The sequence below is a fragment of the Neopelma chrysocephalum genome, unplaced genomic scaffold (genome assembly GCF_003984885.1).
Source record: "Neopelma chrysocephalum unplaced genomic scaffold, ASM398488v2 Primary Assembly neopelma1_24, whole genome shotgun sequence".
In the NCBI taxonomy this organism is placed as follows: Eukaryota; Metazoa; Chordata; class Aves; order Passeriformes; family Pipridae; genus Neopelma; species Neopelma chrysocephalum.
In genome coordinates this window covers 31,529,833-31,545,637 of record NW_020897693.1, presented here as the reverse complement: position 1 = coordinate 31,545,637, position 15,805 = coordinate 31,529,833, and the positions used below count along the sequence as shown (strand labels likewise).

At 38.5% G+C, this 15,805-nt stretch overlaps 1 protein-coding gene across 2 annotated transcripts in view; it reads right to left on the bottom strand.

Annotated features, from left to right (window-relative positions):
- The window catches only part of KIAA0391 (KIAA0391 ortholog), a 51,076-nt gene that overhangs the window by 13,538 nt on the left and 21,733 nt on the right, over positions 1–15,805 (bottom strand). Inside the window, exons 5-6 of one of the 2 annotated variants that reach the window (XM_027670694.1) lie at positions 12,132–12,239; positions 1,413–1,460 (exon numbers count right to left, since the gene is read on the bottom strand). In XM_027670694.1, the coding sequence (XP_027526495.1) occupies positions 1,413–1,460; positions 12,132–12,239 (156 nt within the window). The remainder of the gene's footprint in view (positions 1–1,412; positions 1,461–12,131; positions 12,240–15,805) is intronic. The other variant, XM_027670703.1, reaches the window with a different exon arrangement.

The window sequence follows — 15,805 nt, the reverse complement described above, 5'->3', positions numbered from 1 at the left end:
AAAAACAAATCCCTAACCTATAGCATTTGAATTTCTGAAAGCCCATTTGGGAATGCCCATTCAATGGAAAGCTAAGAGATTTTCACACTTCAAGGCATGATATGAAGATACATACATATCAATGCGAAGTGAAAATGTCAAAACCCTCCCATTCTTTTATTTAAGACACTTCCTCTAACTACTGAGACTTAGGGCCATTACACATAAATGGATTTAAACAGTACAGTGAAATGTTTTACAGGGATATCATGAACATGACTTTGGATGAGGAAAGCAGCCTAGTGACATTAACACTAGATAAGCCCAGGGTGACTACTCCTAATAAGGAGCAGGGGAAATCAACATCATTAAGACTGTCTGGTTCTGCTCTACGACTATTTGCTTGCCACCTTCTTACTACTACTTCATTTTATTTACTCAAATGTGTGGCAGCTTAGGGCTGTGGTGGAAGAAAACTCCTATCTATCAATCAATCAATCAATCAATCAGGTAGTAGTATGGGTAGTATTCAAGAAATAGGTATTCCACTGTACTTTTCTTAAACTTACACTGAATGTAGAAGCTCAAATTCCAGCTCTAACAAATACCTGCATCATACTTCTACTTTTTTCTTTTTTCATTGTACAGTATAAGCACTACCTAGTTTACCCAAATATTACCCAATTAGGAATCTAGAACAAGCAGCAGTCACAAGTATTGAGGCCATGTTGCTGAGAACACAGCTACATTGGGCAGGACACGTCTCAAGGATGAAGGACCACCGCCTCCCTAAGATCTTACTTTATGGTGAACTTGCCACCGGCTGCCGCAAGAGAGGAGCCCCAAAGAGAAGATACAAGGACTCCCTGAAACAACATCTCAGCCTTGGCCATATTGATCAACATAACTGGTCTACTCTGGCCTCCAATCAGGAGGTCTGGAGACAGACCATCTATAACGCTGCTGATGCTTTTGAGAAAGCACGCAGGATCACCCTTGAGGAGAAAAGACAATGCAGAAAGAATCATGTCTTGCAGAATATACCATCTAAGGAGTCTTTCTGCTGTGCCTTTTGCAATCGGTCATGCCTATCTCGTATTGGCCTTTTTAGCCACCAACGCGCTTGCAACAAACATGGGTAGAGCCCTTCCCAAATCTTCGTTCGCGAAGCCTAGCCATGAATGATGAACACAATTAGGAAACAAACAAGAGGAGAAGGCATCAGAAAGATTGACCTTTCCACACTGGTATACCATATAAGGCAGGAACAACTCTGGCAGGAACTGAACTGGCTTTTAACTGCTGTTAAAGAGCTTACGGCACACCCTGTACAAAGCTTGCTCATGGAGCCATGTTAACAAGTCTCCTTAAAAGCTCAACACTCAGAAAGATTCAAAATATTAGAGACAGAAGGAATATTACTGCCAACTCACTGTTTCCTTTTTGTCGAGCACAGAAGCGACCAGGTAAACAGATAAGTGCTGGATAATGATAAGGACAGATATAAGCATCACTAATACTTCCTGATTTCTCTAAGAGGTAAGTTGGTATCATCAATATGACAGAAGTACAGGTCCAGTTTTAACAGTCACTACAGGAAACATTGTACAAGGATAGGACAATGCAGCAGCTGGAAATGGTAGAAAATATTTGGAGAAATTAGGAGTTAATACTTCATTAAATTGGTTGGAAAACAGCATATATAGTGTCAACATAATTTTGACAACCTCTTTAGCTTCTGACTCACCTGACTCACTATAACTTCAATGCATATTTCCAGCTAGAACTGTGAAACTATTCAGATCATTAAAGAACTGACTGGTGAATAATAAATCGTGCAGAAACTGCATCACAAACTAGTATCTCTGGGTGGAGAGAAAAAAATCAGTAAATACATGTAAAAATTAGTACAATATATGTAAATGGAGATTTTTTCAAGAAGAAAAAGGTTCCTTAACAATGAGACGGGGCAGTAAGTACAATACCAGAGATTAAGCATTCAAAGTGATTAAAAATGTACTTTTGGGGGAGATCATATTTAGGAAATAATATTTACAGAATAGAAAATATGAACATTTATTTTGCGGAGATACACAGAAAATGGAGAACACCAACACAAATCATGCTTTATAAGATTGTTTCTTCATCTAATGTTTTTCAATTACTAGTTTTTAAGATCTTGAGGTAGGTATCTTTCTTTGAGGATGGGAGTGAAGATTTCTATTGTATAACAGTCAGTACCATGGCTACTAATAAGTAAAAACCTATATAAAATTTCAAATTTTCAGTTAATTCCTTGTCATTTAGAAAAATACAAAGCAGAAGATCTAAGAGTTTTAAAATCATATAAGCAACAAGGAATATCAGGTTAAGAAGCAAATAAGGAAAAGAGTTTAGAGGGCATCTGCAAGTACCAAGGAAAGTTCTCTTGCTTTGCACACAGAGTAGGAATGACCTTATACACAAGACTGATGTTCTGCTACTCTAGCACGATGTGCATCTGAGCTGACCCAGCAGACATCAGGCTCATTTTCAGGTGATCCTACAACTCAGGACCCTCCTCTGCAGTTTATTTCAGCCTGGGTCAGGACCAAAAAATCCCCATGTTTCCTAGAGTTCATTTGATATGAGAAAGGAAGAACCCATGTAGATGTGCATTGCCTGTCCTAGAAGTCAGTGTGGGTTGGGTTTTTTCCTGAAAATTTGAAGACCAGCAGCAGCAAAGTAGCCACAGCTTTCTTATTATGTTCTTAGTACTGGTGTTCTTACTACATCACACCTGTTCCTCACGTGATACCAAGCAACAAAACCGTTTACAAGTCCCAGTACGTACAATAATAGCTTAATGGCACGGTTCTGGTAGCAGCCCACAGAGGAGTGACAGATATTTGAAAGAAATCTCCTCATTATATTAGCACAAGTAAACACATTAGTTTAATCTAATTTGATCTAATTTAGATTCACATCACAGATAAAGGCATAAGTCTGAATTACTCTGGGGACTATTTGATTTTGATTTGGGTTTTTTTTACCTTGCCCTGCTTCCTTTCCCCTTCCTTGTTTTGAGGAAATGCACAAATGTACCCTCAAACAAAATAAGTAAAAGACAGAATAGAGACAGCTTCTCCCTGTCATCTCTGCATCTGATGTACAAAATCAATACTGGAAAAAGGCAAGGTTTGCATTAAGAAGTGTTTCATACAAAAGGTCACCTGTAATGGGCAATGGATAAAATTTTGGATAAGAAGAGTTCTTACCATTTTTCATAAGTTCAGTTTGAAACAGGAATTCCTGTGAATTGTTTTTAAGCAAGAATACTGCCAGCATGATTGTGGTTCCCAGCATGGACTTTTAATTCTCATGTAATGAGTCTCCTAGATTCAAACAAGACTTCCTATTTCCATGTTCCAGACAACATGAAACAATCAGTTTATGAAGAGATTTAGATTAAAAGCCGTGGACAATTGTACTTGATTTTCTATGAGTCTAGATAAAAAAAAATAAAATTACTTCAACTTTGGTTTTAAACTTAATTGCAGATTATAATAATTTAATAACCTCAATTTAAATATATTTAATTACTTAAATATAGATGTCTCTTCTACTCTACAAGTAGAATGCAACTAGAAAAAAAACAACAAATGCAGTTTAATGGATTGCTGTATCATTAAACATCCCATCAATATGCTGAAATCCCTATGAATGACCTATTGTTAAAAAATTTAGGCTTTCATGACTTCATAAATAAATCCCAATGCACTTTAGGCTTTTGTTGTATTGCATCTTTTCTCCTTCAAATAACACAGCTTCCAAACATGTTTTCTTTCCTACTTTTATTAAAAATAGCATATCAGATATAAAAGCCAAGCATGAACCCCAAATTGATTGCTTTTCAAATACATAAATAAATCCAGATGTACATGAATGAAGGCAATAATTGTTCTGAGGATTATCCAAGCTGCCTTTAAGATGACACTAAAACTAGCATTTCTCACATTCAAATTGGATATTTATTCTTACAGAGAACTGGCCTATAGTAACTCAACCTTCACATTTTTTGGCCTGCTTCCCAGAGCCTTTCACTACTATGGAGAATTTTCATATAAGAATCACTTCTAAAGAAGCAGTTCAGTTCCCTAAAGACCAGGTTTCCAATTTGGAGGCCCAGCACACCTCTTATTGCCACACTGATAGCAGTTCCACGATTACATGAATCAGTCAAGCTGCCCAAAGAAAACTCATCTTGTGGTTTCTAAGGGAGAAATTAAAACAGCAAGTTTGAAACTCGTCTAGTTCAGAAGATACCTTCATTTGACTTCATCACTGAGATTTTAGCAGGACTTCTCTACAACATACAACACACAACATGTTGCTACAGCTAACAAGTTCACTGGGACATGAATCATCAAGGCACTTTCACTCTGCTCTGCTGAATTTCAAGCTTATATTCCTAGTGATTAGAAGAATTCTTGTTATGAAAGACATGATGCAAATTCCCTTGTAAAAAAAGTATGCTTGGTGCTTGGATGCTCTCCTACTTACACAGATTTTGATTTGCTATTATCACCAAATACAAAGGTAGAAATCATAAACACCAGATGGAAACCAATAGAGATCATTAATTTAATCTCATGGGCTTTATTTATTTTTATAGCCAGAAACAAAGGTTGCAAATAGTGAGGGGAAGCAACAGCAGAAATAATCTGACTCTGGGAGAAAGCAACAGGGAGAAGTTGTCAAAATGCCTGATAGTCAAGATTTTCTTAACTTGATCAATTTCTGCTTCTCTATTCTTCTCACCAGGAAATGCAAAAACAGAGTGGAAACCTCTGAAACAAAAAATAGTTGCTTACAATGGACTGTTCAGGCATTTAGTCAGGGAATCCTGCCAGCTTCTCTCCACCATTTCACAATGTTGGAAATTTAAAAGTTTTGAGAAAGTTTCCCTGTATTCACAGGTAGCCAGTCTGTCTTTTTGCTTCCCTTCTTAAGAAGTCCCATCTATCTCCTACTCTCCCCTCCCAGTGCTGCTGCAGTAAAGCACGTTGGAGCCAGACTCGGTGGCTCAAGGTGTCGTCAACAGGTGTGTTTCCTCAGTGGAAGCATACATGGCAACCACTTGTAGGAGTACTTCTAGGACCCCTGACACACTGATGTCCAATACATATTCACTTACTGTGTATTGGTATACAAAGCTGAATATATTAAATACCCTTTTATTTCTTTTTTAGCCACAAACAGGAACTGTCAAGTTTCAAAAGAACAGTAGGGAGAGAAGTTGCAGGCCAGGCCTTTCCTCTAGGTTTCACAGGCAAATGAGTCTAATCTCCTTCAGCTCTTCTGAGAAGCTCAGCAGTCTTGCTCTTCTGCATCTGGTGACCAAAATTTCTGAGCTTGATCTAGTCTATTTTAGGATGGCCCCAATATAGGAGGGGAGGGGGAAGATTTCAGCAGATCATTATCAATCTCTGAGATTCTTCGGAGAAGAACTTGACTTAGTTCTCCTGCTGAGATATCCAAGGAACCCCAGAAATTAACTGACAAGATATGAATGAAATGCTGAATGTTCAGGTTGCACATCTCCAACACTAAAAATAGGTGAAGTTTCAAGAGTATCCCTTAGTGCTTAAGCTTCTTTCTCTTCTAAGATCATGTTACACAGAGGCTGAAGGTGATTTTCAGTGAAAACACCAAAAATCTTCATCTTTATGATTTGTGCAATACTTACAGGAAATGAACGTACAGATCTAAAAAATGAAACATGTTGCAAATATAAAAATCTCTCCAGTCTTGAGCAACAGGACAAATGTTTTGTTATCATGGAAATGCAAACTGGAACCACCAGTAGGAGACAGGAACAAAAAAAAGAGAGGGAGAAGGCTGAGAGCAAATGAACACACACGTCTCACTGCTTTGTTGAGTGGTAAGACCAGAGTTGGTGGAAGGAAGAATTGATGAACTGTCACAGTATGACAAATAAGACCTCTGTTGGATGTATTGATTCTAAACAGAGAATGACTCATGGATCTACTTAATTCTTGCTTCATTTACAGACAGTAAAGTACTTGAACAAATCACAGATGCTGCCAAAGGAGTCAAAGAAGAAAAAAATTCTTTTCCATGTATGATTTTTTTGGGGTCAAATTTATTAATAACTGCTAGTTTTGCATGACAGCTCATACAGTAGAGCTAATATTTTGTATAAAGTATCACTGTCTCAATAACTGTGCAGATGATCTTTCAGGCATGTTGCACCGTTAAGACAAATGTGAAGACTCATAAGGATTACACATGGGAACCTGAGCACATTAGTATTTGTCAACTACATCTGTATGCAGAGGTGTTAATTTCTTTGTGTGTTTCATGCCATCAAAAATTTTTAGTAAGTGGGACTCAGGAGAGAAAGTTTTATTCACTATTTTTCTCAAACAGTACAAGCTGCAATACTTTTTATCTCCTTATTTCATCATAGAGGATTTATAGGCAATTGAGTAGAGATTTTGAAGAAAAAAATTATGCTTCAATATTGATTTGGGTTATTAATCCAAGAGAATGATGGGCCATAGATGCCCTGGTTTTTTTCTTTTTTTTAACTTTGCCTTCATTTGAAGAGTTTGTCTTTATATTTAGAAAATAAGCCTTCAAAATGTGAATAAAGCACATACCAAAACGATGGTTCTGAGCTGAATTTACAAAGCGTAATTCATCAAGATTCTTTATTTCTGTGGCCAAAGCTGGGCTTTTTTCAAAAATTTAACATGACCATTCAGCATTTTCCTGTAGACTACTATCCTACATCCTGGTTTTCTCCCCTATCTTGATGAAATTTTTTTTCACTCCCAGCTTTTCTTTCAAGACTACAATCTCTCTCTATCTTTTCTATACTGCTAAAGTAGGCAGGAGTCCAGGACTAACTACTACAGAACCACTAGAATAACTACAACTATAATATTAGTTTTAAACTTTTAATCTTCTTGATAAATATTATTTTTAAAATATTTAACATATGGAAAACCAAAATGCATTAATATGTTCACACAATTTTATGCTACTTGTGATCACAGAATTCACTCAGTCCAAGAATCCTTCTCCAATTCAGAGAGAAGTTTCACTCAACAAGTCTGCTGCTCTTCTCCTGAAAGAGACAAGAAATAGATGCAAAACATGTCCTGTCCCCTGTACCTGCCACAGATCAGGCCCAATAACAGCAGTCACAGCCTGGTTTTTTGTGGCAGCCTGTCAGAGGTGCAGGAGGGCAGGTGTGGTGCCTTTCCTGGCAGGAGCTGACTGCTGCTTCAGGCCAGAGACATGGTAGGGGTGATATGCCAGCTGCTGCCACCAGACTGGGATGGGAAGGGAGTGAAACAGCAAGGATCTGGCTTCCTCAGCTGTTGTACAGGCCTACTGCAATTTACATGGGAATTACATGAACTTATGTAGTCCATTTATAGAAGTGCTGATTAAGTTTAGGAGCAACCACTTTGAACTACCCACCAAGAGCAAAAACTATTCCTTTGTGGATTGTCAATCTTAAGGAACTCAATCTGGAACCGTTTTACCAATCTTTTAGATGTCTGAGTTTAATACAGAGATTAGAGAGGGTAAAGTTAGGGCAGAGCTGCCAAACTGTTTGAAGAAAGGAATTGTGAGTTAGCTTTGATCCAACACACATTTGAAATGCATATTCAGTTACATCTAACACCAGATGCGCACAGCTAAAAAAGGAGCTGGCTGCATACTTAATTTACAATATTCCAAACTCAATATAAATTAAAAATAGCAAGTACTCTTTAAACTGTTCTTGCTGATCATGCTCTCTCACACCTCCCACCCTGGTCCTTCACAGTCTAGGGGTAGCTGAGAAGAGCTCATTGTAATCTCTTCACTCCCCTCCTGCAACCAAAGCGAGATATTTAGAGCCCAGACATCTTGCTTGCACTGGGATTCCCTCTCACTTCCAAAGAACACTTCCGCAGAAAATCATGATAAACAGGAAAAAATCCATTTAAGAATTACGTAACAGTTTATTTAGTAAGATAAATGGAAAATTAGTGTGTGGAAATTCCCTCTCTTGACCTTTACAAGGCGAAAGGTGAGAGCACTATGGAGAGTTACAGCAGCAGAGGACAGGGAGTACCAAATGTCATTGTGCTGGGTAAGGATTTATGTAATTAGATACATCTGGAGGAAAGGTGCTGACGCCTAAAAACACAGCCTGAATCAACTGTGCTTAGTTAAACTGCACGGATATCTCTGTTTATAAACTACACGTTTGCAGTACAAACAGTGACTGACTCATTCAGGCAAATATGCATCAGGTACAGTCTTAAACGGGAGCAGAAGACAAGATCGAATGATTTTGGACTTTATGGGAGGTTTGGGGTTTTTTTCTATGGTCTGGATTATGTAGCAAAAATAATTTCCATTCTATAATATCTTTTAATTAGAAGTCAACTTTAATGTCTAATTTAAAATGCTGCAGTAAGGACGCGAAGGATTGAAAAGAGGTGCCAGCTGATGTCCAGTGTTGCAGTTTTACAGTCACTGTGTGTGCAGTGCCTTCAAATCAGATGGTCTCACCACTCCCTAGTCCTCAAAAAATCTTTGTTCCCACCCTCAGGCTACCTCCTTTTTTTTTTTTCAGTAATTGATGCAGTCACATGGTGATTTCTACCAGGAAACAGACCTAGTATAAAACCAACCTGGAAAAAAGGGGGATTGTAATTACAAACCAACAGTGTCATATACCAGAGAAACTGCCACAGGATGTTCCTGAAAATCTGCTAAATCAATAATATTCATGATGATCTGCTAAGTAAGTGCTGGATGTGAGGACTGAAGTTTCCTGGGGCTACTGGAAGTCACATACCTAGTTTTCTAGAATGTCAGAACACTTTGGGAATTAAATGTGTAAAAATCATTCCTTCAACTTTGCTTTCTTTCCGTCTCCTCTCATCCCTCAAGGTATTTGTGCCTTGTTCACACAATCCAGCCCTTTTCCAAGATGCCTAAGGAACCCCTAAATGGAATTAAAAATGTTAGGCTGTTTGGAAAAGAGAGGAATATTTTATCAATGTTTTCTTATTTCAATCATATGACTAAGTTAGCTCAAGCTGGTCTTCAGCAAAACAGCTGTAGTTCTGAAAGCTAAATCACCAAGCTGAACAGTACTTTTTGTTAAATTTAAATAAAGACCAGAATGCATTTAAATTATCATGGTTTTGTCACATAAATCTTAGGCTTTCTCCTGTGTTTAATAATGCCCTTTATTTTGCCATGCTCTCTAAATCACATAAGGGATGTGTTCCAAAGAAACTAAAACCTTCCAAGTACTAACGCTTACAGTGTGTTAGAAACAGAGCAACAATCTGATTTTCTCTTTCTCTTTATATACTGTAACAGAAAAGGTGATGAAATCCTGACTGGGTCTAACAGCTGCAAGAATGAACCCTTGAAAAGCATACTCCCACCTGGAGACTCAGAATAATTTCGTTTTCTGACAAGTAAAACACAGGCTGGGCAGCTTTAACAGAGGTCCTTGGAAACATGGCTCCTGTGTTACCTCTCCAGATGAACTGAAGAGGTCACAGCATGAACTTCTTCTTCAAAATGGGCCTGTCATGCTGTCCTAGCCAGCCAGCCTGACCTCAGCAGCCTTCAGTCTTGGCTTTTTCCATACTTTCTGCTCTGCCTCCCACTTCTCTTGCCTTATTTCTCCTCTCTATCTTCTCAGTTCTGCATTATGTTTCCCTATGTACATTGAAGAACTTATCAAGGCAGGCTGTAAATGCCCCATATATGCCACTCCACATTTTCCATTCAGCTGTCGCTGGCATAAGGGTAGGAGCCTCCACAAGAGGATGTTTTGTGGCAGAGTCAGCCCTCAAAGGACAGACTACAGCATTCAGGGAGGTCAGCATTCACGGATGGGGGACTACTTGGCAGCAACACCAGCAACCAGAAAAGCAACAGATTCCTGTGGCCTTCCCTTCCCTCATCTGAAAGAAAAGTTTGGAGACAGAAGAAAGGATTGTTCTGCTTTGTGGGTTTTTTTCTGTTTTTAGCAGTCTTGAAAAAAAACAGTAAGAAAACAAGAATACTTCTTGTCAGAAGTATCCAAAATAAGAACTAAGACAGAGTCCTTTCCTGACATGTTACAACACAGGAGTTCAGAGTCATGAAGAAATAAAACAGGATCTACTAGCATCCAGCATGATCTCACATTTAAACAATGTTTCCAATTGGAAAAAACTATAAACTCGATAGTTAACGCTGTATAAAGATGGTGTCTCAGTTAATTGGGAGGGTCAATAAAAAGGGAAAAAGTCTTTAGTAGTCCATGTGTCTAGAAGATTATTTCTTTCGGGCAGTGAAGGAGCTATTTTGTTGCTTAGAGTGCAAATACACACTTCCCATGCCAAAATAGGTACTATTCAGCCAGTCAGTATCTACAGGTCTGTGGCAGGAATAATGGGCACGTCCATTCTATCTCATGCAATGACTCCACACTCTCAATAACAGGATGCAGAAAACAGGAGCAGCAAGATTGGCTGGTGGAAGCTCCAATAATTAACATTTTTTGTGCCAGACAAAATGCAATAATAATTAACAGCAACGTAACTCATAGGACAAGTAGATTTTAGCTAGGAGAACCTTCTTCTGGAGATAAGCTGTGGTGAGCCCAAGGGACTGTTCTGTTGTTTAGGGAGGAAAGGCAGGTCTTCCTAAAAATCCTCCTAATCTGTAAACAGCTGAGATTCAGGAGACATCTGACCTGTACCTATTTAGAAACAACCTAAATGGAAAGTTGATGCCTTCATACGGTCCTTCTGGATCTCTGGCATCATGGATCCCGAAGTCCTTCCAATACAGCAGAAGCTAAGGAGAAACTCAAAGGCAATTTATGCTGCTCAGCACGCTAATATGTCCTAGTAAGATGTCTGATCAGAAATCAGGCGTAATTATCCACCAAAACCAGACTGGCTCTTTGCTCCACTGCCTCCAGCTTTACAGATCACTGAGAATCCTGTTCAGAGTTCCCACAGTGGGAAAGGCATTTCTCTTCCTCATCTTTGGCAGCATAGATCTGTCTTTCCAGATCTTAAAATATTGTGGCATTACATTCTGTCTGGAATTCTTCTCAGATAATCAACACTTCCTGATTCCACCCAAACAACTTGTAAACTTTTTTTTCATGATAAAGAAAGTACCCATGAAACTTCATTGCCACTCTCAAACAAACCTCTTTCAGTAAGTTTATCTAGCCTCCCTAGCTCACTTTTATCTACAGATAAGCATATACTACTTCCTAAGAACAGTTTTAAAGTAGTTCTTAGAAGAAAAATGTATTTCTTGTAATTACTACAAGTGTATTTCTTCCTTTATTATCAAGTTCATTTACAACTTAATTTTAATTTCAAGAGCGTGAAAATTTAAATTCTGGTTTCTGAATACATGTGAGAAACTACTTTATTACTCCTAATGTAAAGTAAATATCTGATTAACAAAAGAACCCAGATAATCTTAAGCCAATTCTTAGTGAAATGCTACAGGGGAGTACCAAGAATTCTCAAACAAAGATACTGACAAAAAAGCAGGATTTGTCTTCTGCAAATCATCAAGTGGAAAGAACTGAAGCCAGTTTGATGGTACATCCTTGTACTAACAAGGCTCAAATTCTCAAGACAACAGGAAGTGAAATAAAGTTTAAATGTGTACAGGATGTGGTTTGAACAAAGTAAAGGGTTATTTTAAGAACAACTCTTACCAGCATAACTCTATTAGACTAAATTTTCTATATGGCAGTTTTACTCTGTTCCCACAAATCCCTATTACTATGAAAACTTACACACTGACACAGCGTATGTCCTAATAATGTTATTATCAATACCTTTGCTGTAATTATAACCATTGCATACATGAGGAAATTTGTGTACAACATTTTACAGATAATACAGTCAAATATGTGAGAAGAACCATTTTCCCACTGATCATTTTTAATGTGTGAAACTTGGATGATTCTTTGAACGTCATTGTAACACGTGCTACAAAAATGTTTGATCAGTTTCTCTAGAGAATAACTAATAATGAGGCACTCATTGTTTTACAATCAGCATACACAAAATTCTTAATGAATATTTAACAGCACTTACATTTTCACAATGCATCCTTCTGGGTTTTATGTGGGAAACATTGAGCCCATCAATAACAATATCAAACGGAAGTCGATTTTCCACAAATGTTTGAAAGGCTTCAAATTCCTGAAATAAATAAATAAATACACACAGGGGAATATTATGTTGAGTTTAACAGAAAGAAATTTCATTCACTTTTTATTAAAAAAAGAAACAAAGCCTAAGTCTCTCACTTTTACATCATTGGCTACACTTTGCATCATTACTTGAGGATTTCCTATAACAACCACACCAAAAAAACCCACAACCAAAACATCTTTAAAGCCGTGTTACAGTAGATCCTTCCAATAAAACTTTAAATTACATTACAACCAAAATCCAAAACTTTACAGTCATCCAGATTTTCAATATTATAATCTGAAGTGTACACTTTCATAAAGATACATGCTATAGTCACTGTCATGCAATAGCTGCAAACAAAGCAACCTTACAAACCAGTAGACAGTGACACTACTACTAGGTCTTAACATTTCCAAATGTAAGATAAGCATCATACTCAGGTTGTCTGGAAGAATTCTGAAATCTCTGAATGCCAGTCAATATTTAAATAAACATTCATTTAGAAAGACAGCAGTCCATTTGTGAGTAACACATGGCTTTAAGACTAACAAAAGAATGAACTTTCTTATTAGGTCAGAAATGTAATGCAGTGATTGAGCAAAACAGCAGCATCCATCCAACAGAATGTTTTTCCAACAGAAGGAAAAACACAACTGCTTTAGGTTTGAGAGCCCACAGTAGAAGAACAGACTACAAAGCTATAATAAATAGGAATAAAAGAATATTTCCCTTAATTTTTGAGGAAAGATTTAGTGGTTTTCTGCAGACACTTGCATAAGATTTCTACTTCTTCCTTCTGACTGTTTTTAATAGGCACAAGAACTCTGCACCATCCTGGTGGGCAGTGACTTAGTTTCATAAATTACCTTTCTAGTAACAAGTAAGACTTATTTATCACTGACAGAGCTTTCACAGACCAAGGCTAAAAATTAACTTTCATAGGAACTCAAAACAATTCATATTTCATGCCTTCTACTCAGGATTCAAGAAGTACTTTTCTAATCTTGCCTTCTCCCACATAGCCATATGGCAACATATGTCTAAATAAAAAACATCCCCTCAGCACATAAACAAAAACATATACAGCATATACATTCTTCCTCGGAGAAAGAAATGAAAGAATTTATTTGTCCAGAAAATACACTGCTGTCAGGCACTAACAAATGACCACCAACTTCAAATTTAGTTGGAATGCATATGACAAATTATACTAGGAAAAGGGTCATTTGTATTAAGAGTACAAACCAACCAAGTGATAAGGATGCCTCACTCAGATGTTAAAGTTTCAGGAGTAATTTCCAGGTGAAAAGAGGCATGCTAATCAAAAGCACAATGATGAGAACCGAGATAACACAGAGCTCAGTCTAGCACCATAGGAATCAATCACCTTTTATGTGATCTTTCATTTCTCCATGGCTTAAATAAATGTCATTATTGAGAAAGTATAAAAAGCTGGGCAAGGAAATTACCATCTCCAACAAAAATAAGTTGTTGGCACTTGTGTTTTCCCTGCTCCCTGCCTCAATCTCAATGTATTTTCTATAGATGAATAAATACTCTCATTGCCATCTGACAGGGACACCAAGACACAGAAAGAAGTCACTAGCAAAGGGCTGGAGGGGGAGAAACAAGTGCAAAACCAAACAACATGGATTCCTTCTGGGCTTATGCCATCCAGGGGACTTCCCATGGTTCAAAATCAGGTGAGTCATCACCGCAATACTGGATGGCTGTCTGAAATGTGGAAAGATGAAAAGAAGCAAAACACATGCAGACCAAATGAAGGTAAAATAGAAGAGCTCTGAGACAAAGAAGTGAAAATGGAAAAGGCAAAAGAAAGTGGAAGCAGATGAAAAATGTGGTATACACTCCAACAGAGCGTTATTTTCCCAATGCCAACAAATGGCAATATTATTTGCAGTAACATAGTTACAGTCAAGTAGACATTTTTGTGAAGCATACCGTACAAGTAATCTTGTCTTCATGGGCTCAGTTCCATACAAAACAAGCACTTTGTGGAGAATTTTAAAGTGGTATTTTATTTCAAGCAACAATAGTTATAGAGCGGTTTCTGAAAGGGTGGGTTTTCCCTGATGGGCAGAGCAGACTGCTTTGTTGAGGGAACACTGCAGCATGAGTTGGGGAAGCAGCAGAGGAGTTTGGCTGGTCTGCACTCTCCTCTGCCCACTCTTCGCTTGGCTCCCTCCCCTCTCCCAGTACGTCAGATGGAGCAGGGCTGCCAGAAGGGTCCTGCTGAGTGGCATCATGATAGGCTCAGTGCTCCTCAGAAAGCCAGTTCCTGGCTCTCTGGGATTTGCTTCTGGAGCTGGGGAGATGCTGCAGCTTTTCCACTGTCAATGATTTGGCCACTTCGTCTTTCCCTCCCATCTCTTCCTGTCCATGTGTCCTAGACCATTCTCAACAGATGCCTGACAGACAGTATGCCCCTGCCAGCCTCCCAGATCAGCTCAATTATTTTCCATCTCTACAAGTAAACTGTGCAAAACAGGGAAGAAGGCTGCTAGTACAGAAGACTTATCCACACAGGGAAATGAGGAGTTAATAGCAGAGAAAGTACAGAAGACAAATGGCCAAGTTTAATTAACGTCACGAAATACACAAGACTCCAGTGAAAAGCCTCAGACGAACTAAAAATCCCAAGGGTCGGTTCATTTTCTCCTCACAATCCATAATTCCCCAGCAACACACAAGAATGCTTCTTTCCTTTTCTAGAAAAAAATTACATAAAGAATGACAGAGAAGATTCAGGTCTCCTCCCCTGAGAGAGAGTTTTTGAGTTCCATATTTCTCATCCTCTCTGGACACAGGGAAGGAAAAGGGCATAGCCTGGGAATAAGCAGCAGGCTACCTCATCTGGACATAGTACAAAGGGTTATTCTAACACCCATAGACTTACACTGTAGGAGTGTATTGAGTCTGGCTGAGATGGAGTCAATTTTCCCCATAGCAGCCGTCACAGTGCTGTGCCCTGCACTGGTAGCTGGAAAGGGGTTGGTAATACACCAGTGTTTTGGCTACTGCTGAGCAGTGCTTGCAGAGCATCAAGGCTGCCTCTCCAACATTCTCTCTCACTAGTAGGCTGAGAGTGGGCAAAATCTTGGGAGAGGACATAGCCAAGACAGCTGACTCAGCCTGACCTAAGGGATATTCCATCCACACAACACCTGTTCAGAATAAAAGCTGAGAGGAAAAAAAAAGGTGGGGGGGAGCATTTGTTATTACTACCTCTATTTTATGGAGCAACTGCTATGAATAATGAGGCTCTACATAACAGGAAGTGGCTGAACATCACATCTTAATGGGAAGTACAGAATTAATCTTTTGGTTTTCTTTGCTTCTGCATGTGGGCTTTGCTTTTGCTTTAATAAACTGTCTTTATCCAGATGCTTGAGGTTTTTTCCATCTCATTTTCTCCCTCTAATGCCCTGTCGACGAGAGGAGTGATAGAGTAGCTTGGTGGGCACTTGGTGTCCAACCAAGATCAACTCACCATGAAGAGAGAAAATAGACAATTCAAAGGATGCTGATCTTTCAAAGATTGGGATTTGTCT